Below are 8,467 nucleotides of genomic sequence, written 5' to 3'. Positions count from 1 at the left end.
GTCTCTCTCTCTCTCTCTCTCTCTCTCTCTCTATCGCTCTCTCGCTCGCTCTCTCTCTCTCTCTCTCTCTCTCTCTCTCTCTCTCTCTCTCTCTCTCTCTCTCTCTCTCTCTCTCTCTCTCTCTCTCTCTCTCTCTCTCTCTCTCTCTCTCTCTCTCTCTCTCTCTCTCTCTCTCTCTCTCTCTCTCTCTCTCTCTCTCTCTCTCTCTCTCTCTCTCTCTCTCTCTCTCTCTCTCTCTCTCTCTCTCTCTCTCTCTCGCTCTCTCTCTCTCTCTATATCTCTCTCTCTGTCTCGCTCTCTCTCTCTCTCTCTCTCTCTATATCTCTCTCTGTCTCTCGTGCTCTCTCTCTCTCTCTCTCTCTCGCTCTCTCTGTCTCTTGCTCTCTCTCTCTCTCTTGCTCTCTCTCTCTCTCTCTCTGTCTCTCGCTCTCTCTCTCTCGCTCTCTCTCTCTCTCTCTCTCTCTCTCTCTCGCTCTCTCGCTCTCTCTCTCTCTCTCTCTCTTGCTCTCTCTCTCGCTCTCTCTCTCTCTCTCTCTCTCTATATCTCTCTCTCTCTCTCTCTCTCCCTGTCTCTCGCGCTCTCTCTCTCTCTCTCTCTCTCTCTCTCTCTATCGCTCTCTCGCTTGCTCTCTCTCTCTCTCTCTCTCTCTCGCTCTCTCGCTCTCTCTCTCTCTCTCTCTCTTGCTCTCTCTCTCGCTCTCTCTCTCTCTCTCTCTCTCTATATCTCTCTCTCTCTCTCTCTCTCCCTGTCTCTCGCGCTCTCTCTCTCTCTCTCTCTCTCTCTCTCTCTCTCTCTCTCGATCAGGTGGGACGAGTGTGTCCAGTGCGCTAGAGTGCCCTCGTGAGGAGACTCGCTCCATTGTCTCTTTGGACACCTCTCAGATGGTGAGCATTTACATGAATATACATGCAGGTGTGACATACTGACACTCATTCAGCGCCTGTATTTTGCGTGTGTGTGTATATTTATGGTGCATATATTAAATGTCCGCACATACAGAGCTTTCTGTGTACCTGGCTGTACTTCTCTCCCCTTTTTACCCCTCTCCTGCGCTTTCTCTCTCGTGTTCTCATATTTCATCTGCTGCTCTGACCTTGGCTGGCCTGTTTTAGGGGTCATGGGGTCACGCACATGAAAGGCAGCGTGTCATAAGCGCGGTTGTTTTATGAGCGCAGTGGCGTGATTGATAGCTGGGGGGCGGAGCCACCTGTGGAGACGGGGCTGTTTCCTGAAGTGCATTTAACCCCTGTGGAAACCAGGGGACAAAACCCGGCTGATAGTCTGAATGCCTGAAACATTCACCAGCTAAAGCCCGGGCCGCTGGGAAGGCGTGATTATATGTGTGTTTCTATTGTTAAATTGAGAAAATGTGCTGATTTTACTCGTCGGCACAAGAGCAAAAGTCACGGTTATTACAGATAGTCACACTACATCAGACAAGACTAAAAGCAGTGGTTCGTGTCGCTGTGGTTTCTGGTTTACACACACACACAGTGACCTCTCTCTGTCCTGACTCGCTAAGCTGAGATATGTGGGCTGAGTTTAGCGGCAGTGAATCAGTTTGACATGTGGTTTGAGGGAGACCTGCGAACACACTACTGCACTTTAATCAAAACCTCTCTCCCTCTCTCATTCTAGTCTATTCCAATCATTACAGTCAGCCTTTTAGACCTACATGCTGTGTTTTTATATGCATTTAAAATCTATTCTCTACAGTATTGTTGTGTGTCTATTGCATTGTATAGCCCACATTTTGGCCACATGCACATACAGTTTTTTTGTCCTTAATGTTTTGTTCTGTCTTTGTTAGAAAATAACAACAATTAAAAAAAAATAGTTTGACCTCTATGGATAATTCACCCAAATATAAAAATTCAGTATTTGTGTTTTTGACCACATGCACACTGTTTTTTTTTTTTTGGTCCTGTATTGTTCTCTATGCTAGAGATTTGCATACTTTAAAATCAACTAGTCTCTGGGTTCCCTGAATGACTGCTGTTGTCGAATAGTCATCTTTATTGTGAGGTTGATTTAGATTTAGAGTTGATGTTTAATCAGATTTACTACTTAGGGGATTTTCACATGCAATATTCTCATGATGAAACATAATGCAGGACGCGATTCTAAAAGTGTATTCTTTTTGACTCTTCACGTGTTTTTGATTTCGGACTTGCATTTGTTTTAAAATGCAACACTCATGTCATGAATTGATATTGAATTAATTGTAATTTCAATCAACAAAAACATACAATACTATTCAAAAGTTCAAAAGTCAGTAAGATGTGAAAGAAATTAATATTTTATTTAGCAACGATGCATTAAATTGATCAATAGTGGCAGTTAAGACATGTTGCAAAAGATTTCTATGCTGTTCTAAGGTTTTCAGCATTGATAATAATCAGAAATGTTTCTTGAGCAGCAAATAAGCATATCAGAATGATTTCTGAAGGACCGTGTGTCACTGAAGACTGGAGTAATGATGCTGAAAATTCAGCTTTGATCACAGGAATATATTACATTTTAAAATATATTACAATAGAAAATTATATTACAAATTTCACTGCATTCAGCAAGCTCAACCATTCAATCCTGGTACCCAAAATGAATAAACAAATATTTTTAAATGATTAAATTAATATTAAATTTACAACCCTGTTGACAATTCAGGCAAATTGTATTTTTGACTATTTCATTTGGATGTTTATTTAATTTTCAATCAAAATTGAAACTATTTAGAAACATTTTGGCAACAGGGTTGCAAAAACTGCAGACATTAAAAAAAAAAAATAAATAATTAAACGTGTAATAGGAATAACTCAGCCTTTCCTGTATGACTTACTTTCTTCTGTTGAACAAAAAATAAGATATTTTGAGTGAAAGTCAATGGTAAACGAACTTTCTTTAAAATATCTTATTTGAACTTTAATTAATGGGTGTACTGTCTCATTCAAAGTTCCATGCTCTGTTATGTATTTTATTACTCCCCTATTCATGGTAAATGCTTTCATCTTAAGTTATAAAGGTTCAAATGAGAGGAGCCCCTGTGTGACCTGTTATGTTCAGCTGTTTGTTCCTGTTGTGTAGAATCGAATATTGTGGATCGATGAGAAGAATCTAACAGCTCATGTGGAGGCTGGAATCATCGGACAGGATCTGGAGAGACAGGTCAGTGATCCACGATAACATTTAATTTCAGAGTAAAGAGCTTCCTGCAGCTTCCTTTGTATTCGGGTTTAATTTATATATAGTGTGTGTGTGTGTTTGTATGTGTGTGCCAGCATTCATGTTAATGCTGAAGGGTAAAAACAGGCCGTTTGGTTGTGCTTGTGCCAAACTAAACACACACACACACACACACACAGAGCAGATGGTCCCATCAAACTAATGTTGAAAATGGCACTTTTGCCGCTGGTCTGTTGTGGTATTTTGATTGTGTGTGTGTGAGGTGCATTGCAATCAGCCCATCACAGTGTGGGTGTGTGTTGGAGGAATGCAGGACAGATGGTGAGACATTAAAGTGTGTTTGTATTTCTTTGGGGTTTGCTTAATAAAATCACCTGGAGCGTGTGTTTTATCTGAGACTGATCAATAAGACCATCAGCTCCCTCGCAGGTATACGGCTGTCATGCTCACACACTCCATATTGTGAGTCTGACTGCAGGAAACAGGTCTGAAACGCTCCATAAGGCTTCAATACCACTGTGTTTATCCAGAAACACATTTCCTGTGAGGCTGGTGTTTTATTGACAGTCGTGTGATTAGAATTTTTTATTATAAAACAGATATCATCCAGTTCCTGGATGCTGATTGGTCAATACAGTGATCCAGCTGTGCTAAAATACGTGATATTGTAAGAAATATTGTTCAACATCTGTTGACCAGCTGCTGTGTATACTGTATCCAGGGGTGTTTTTATATATATATATATATATATATTGTTGCTCAAAGCAAGATTCAGATTTAATATACGGTTAAATCCACCAAATTTGTTTTGTGCTTCGTAAAGATTGTGACAAAACAGCCAAACCGTTTTTGCAAGCATTAGACCATTTTTTGGGGTCCGAAGAATTTGTACCACCACCGCGTTTACAGATATCACATACACTACCATTCAAAAGTTCTGGAATAGTATGTTTTTGAAAGAAGTGTTCAAAATACAGTAAAAACAGTAATATTGTGAAAGTTTAAATGGCTTTACTGTCACGTTTGACCAATTGAATGTGTCCTTGTTAAATAAAAGTATTAATTTCTTTCCATTAAAAAAATGACTGACTCCAAACATTTGAACAATAGTGTATATATGCATATATAAACATATCATTGCACAGCACCAACTATTAAAAGGGTTGTTCACCCAAAAAATTCTGTCTTCATTTATCCTCAAGTTGTTCCAAAACTGTATGTGTGTATATATATATTTGTTGTTATAGTTTGAAGAATGTTGGTAACCAAACAGTTGCTGAAGCCATTGACTTCCATAGTATTTTTGTTTTACTATGGAAGTCAATGGCTACGGTCAACTTTTTTGGGTGAACTATCCCTTAAACCTTTTTTTTTTTTATGTCAGAGACTGTATTATTTACTAAAAAAGGGACTTACTTAAAAGGGTGCTTACTTAAAAAAAAAAAAAAAAAAGAAAAAAAAAATATTTGAATAAAAAGTAATTATGTATCGCTTGTTTTATACTTTTCTGCTGAGGATGTTTTGTGTTCTTTATGTGATTATAGTTGAATGAGCGTGGTTACTGTACGGGCCACGAGCCGGACTCCATGGAGTTCAGTTCTCTGGGCGGCTGGGTGGCCACACGGGCATCAGGCATGAAGAAAAACATCTACGGCAACATTGAGGAGCTGGTATGTCTCCCTATTTCTCAGCACACACAAACATACACCGGTCTGGGACAGAGGTCACATTCACGCTCATACCCTTCCAATGTTTTAGTGAGAGATGTGTTGTCGTAGGTCATTCATGGTACCTGTGATCTCATGTGTTCCCAGGTGGTGCATATAAAGATGGTGACCCCTAGAGGAGTGATTGAGAAGAGCTGTCTGGGGCCCCGCATGTCCACCGGCCCCGACATACATCACTTCATACTGGGCTCAGAGGGTACGGACTCATGATGTTTTGTGTGAGGAATGTATCTGAAAGGATCCGTTACTCAGTGGATCTCCAGAAACATGTCACTTCAAAATTAAACGAAAGAAAAACTTTGAAAGAAAATGAGGCCTATGCTGATGAGAAAATGTAAGTCTTGTGCACTGGTCACATATCCTAGTGTTCACCTAAAAAGCGAAGGATACTTTAGGCCTAAGTGTCTCAGTGGATATCTAGAGAATAATACTCAGTCTGTACTAGTATCTGTTCCTAGAGTGGATCCTCTTCTCATTGTGCACACTGAAGTTAGTTTGACATTGGTTGGGTCACTGATAGTGATAAGCATAATAAGGGTGTTTATATAATTGCGAGAGTTCATAAAAACAGTTCTCTTAGAGAGATTTGTAAAGCAAACTTTTTGTTTTTCTTTATCTAAGGTCATGTTGCCCTGATTGGGCTTCTCTTGCAGAGCTGCAGTCATATCAGCATGAAGTCTTATCCATTCTGCAGTTTTTTCAAAGCAATAACCACACTCTTAGAGAGGAAGAGAGACCAACATGTGAAGTGACCAAGCACAGTTTTTTTTCTTTTTTCGTAAGTTAAAGATAGATCCATTTAAAACAGATTATACGATGCAAAATTAAACAAACTGATCAATTCTAGTAGTTTACCTGCTATTAAAAGGACTAGTTCACCCAAATATTTATAAAAAAATATTTTTATTTTTTTATTTTTTTGAAAATGTACTCACCCTTGGGCCATCCAAGATATAGATGGGTTTGCTTCTTCATCAGAACAGATTTGTATTAATGTAGCATTGCATCACTTGCTCACCAGTGGATCCTCTGCAGTGAATGGGTGCCGTCAGAATGAGAGTCCAAACAGCTGATAAAAGCATCACAGTAACGCACAAGTAATCCACACCACTCCAGTCCATCAGTTAATGTCTGGTGAAGAGAAAAGTTGTGTGTTTGTAAGAAACAAATCCATCTTTAATGTGTTTTAACTTTAAACAGCCAGAATACGAGTCCATAATCCATAATAACGCTTTCTCCAGTGAAAAAGTCTGTCTCCTGTTGTCGTCTCACACATCAAAATCCACCAACATATTTGTTTAGAGCTGTTTTGGAAACGGTGCTCGATTTCTCTCCTGATTCAGATGAGACAACTGTTTTCACTGCAGAAAACAATATTATGGATAGAGGATTTGTAGTTTAGCCAGAAGCTACTGTTTAAAAACGTCTTGATGGATTTGTTTCTTACAAACACACAGCTTTTCTCTTCACCAGACATTAACTGATGGACTGGAGTGGTGTGGATTACTTGTAGCGTTACTGTGATGTTTTTATCAGCTGTTTGGACTCTCATTCTGACGGCACCCATTCACTGCTATATTTCAAGCAAACTCATCTGCATCTTGGATGGCCTGAGGGTGAGTACATTTTCAACAAATGTACGTTTTTGGGTGAACTATTGCTTTAAGTGCCTAAAATCTTGAGTTCTTCCTCCCAGAAGTCATGTAGCAGTCATGCCATCTGACTGAAACTTGTGATTTTCAAAAGTGCTTTTCAGTTTTGTGTGCAGTGGGATGGTAAGAGAAGAGAATCTGAAATGGAGACTATGTTTGTCCTTTCCTGTGAACCAGTAGGGGGCAGTGAAACACGTTCAGCTAGACGAGAACTATGTGCTTGATATCTTACATGTGTCATGATGCTGTTTAAAAGTATCACCCTTATCCAAAGAAAAGGATACTGTTATCAATCTGTCTCTCTGAAAAGTCATTAAGCCGTTCACGAAGTGATGAAAATGAGTCATAATCGTTGTGTTTGGTAAAATGGTCCGTGAAGCTTTTTATGGCTCATATAAATTCTTTGTGGGATGATGAATATTTCCCAGGATTAATCTGCATTAATTAAACATTCATGATTCCATTAGGAAGGGCATCTGCTTCTTTAATGGTTTTGTAATGTCAGGGGCATTTAGACTTAAGAAGCGCCCATTTCACCTTTCTCCCTCTGACACGCTACAGTTCAGATGACGGGGTTGTTGTTGTTGTTTTTTCGGGGATCAGGAGATCTGTAGATGTAAGGATTCTTATCTCAGAGGTGTGTGTGTCTGTGTGTTTGATGATAAACTATGTTATTGGCATGTTTAAAGAAATATTCAGGGTTAAATGCTACCTAAGTGATGTCTATTATTGCTGTTAAATTACAGTAAAAAAACTGCCACCTGTGCCAGAAATTCGTCTTAAAAATTACCGTGACAATGTTTGAGATATTACGGAATGGCATGTTTACAAATTGTGACTGTATTTTTTAAGTGATATAACGTTAATATAAGTTACTACCAAAATCTATTTTGTAAAATAGAAAGCCACATGATGAATTAGAGTTCATCGTAAGTTGGCTGTCCATAAAACATTTCCACTCCTGAGTCCTATTAAATAGAAAATGAACATGGTCAAACACACATAGACAAAACACCAACACACAATAACGCAACAAATAGTCACTAAATAGCATAAAATGTAACACAAAACACCCTAATGTAAATTATTAATTATAAAAATAAGAAGAAACTAATTAAATAAAATATAATCATATGTGCTGTGTCATGCAGGAACTTTTGTGAATATCTCTTTGCTGTTTTTCACCATAAATTATATGGTAATTCATAGTTTTTACTTCCAAAAACTATAAGTTTGACAGTATTTTATAGGAAAATTACATGTAATGTGATGTTAAACCATTTACTTTTACTGTTTACACCCTAAAGTGTATGTTAATAAAAAAATTTTTTTCCAAAAACATAATTTTGACAGTATTTTACAATATAATTACATATAAAGTGATGTTCAAACATTTAGTTTCTCATCATAAATTATACAATAATTCAGTTTTCCCTTCCAAAAACTATAATTTGATAGTATTTTACTGTAAAACTACATATAATATGGTTAACCATTTACTTTTACTGTTTTCCATCATTAATTATACTTTAATTCATAATTCTATTTCCAAAAACCATACATTTGCCAGTGTTTTAAAGTAAAATTCTATATAATGTAATGTTAAACCATTTACACATTTTCACCATATAGTTTATGGTAAGGTAACTTAGTTTAAGGTGGGGTAAGCGATTTCTGGTAGCCAGTGTTGACATTTGAAATCGCCAAAACAAACACGCCCCTACCCCAAAAGGGTCTCACCCCTATTTTGATAGCTCCCCTTCACACATACGTACGCAACCCAGGCAACAATTAGTTCTGTGAAACAAAGCAAAACCAATGTTACACCGTGTCTACACCGGACGCGAGTGGCGCGCACGACAAAATATTATAGAACTCATTATAATCAGTGATGCTGTCTACAC

General features: G+C 38.1%; 1 protein-coding gene across 1 annotated transcript in view; it reads left to right on the top strand.

Annotated features, from left to right (window-relative positions):
• Positions 1-8,467, top strand: part of LOC107671268 (alkyldihydroxyacetonephosphate synthase, peroxisomal-like) — a 42,477-nt gene that overhangs the window by 11,720 nt on the left and 22,290 nt on the right. The window contains exons 7-10 of the mRNA XM_016464164.1: positions 806-885; positions 3,086-3,166; positions 4,729-4,854; positions 4,999-5,107. Coding sequence (XP_016319650.1) covers positions 806-885; positions 3,086-3,166; positions 4,729-4,854; positions 4,999-5,107 — 396 coding nt within the window. The remainder of the gene's footprint in view (positions 1-805; positions 886-3,085; positions 3,167-4,728; positions 4,855-4,998; positions 5,108-8,467) is intronic.

Source organism: Sinocyclocheilus anshuiensis, unplaced genomic scaffold (genome assembly GCF_001515605.1).
Source record: "Sinocyclocheilus anshuiensis isolate Anshui unplaced genomic scaffold, SAMN03320099.WGS_v1.1 scaffold284, whole genome shotgun sequence".
Classification (NCBI taxonomy): Eukaryota; Metazoa; Chordata; class Actinopteri; order Cypriniformes; family Cyprinidae; genus Sinocyclocheilus; species Sinocyclocheilus anshuiensis.
Note: the sequence above shows the minus strand (reverse complement) of the source record. Positions and strands in the feature narration are given on the sequence as shown.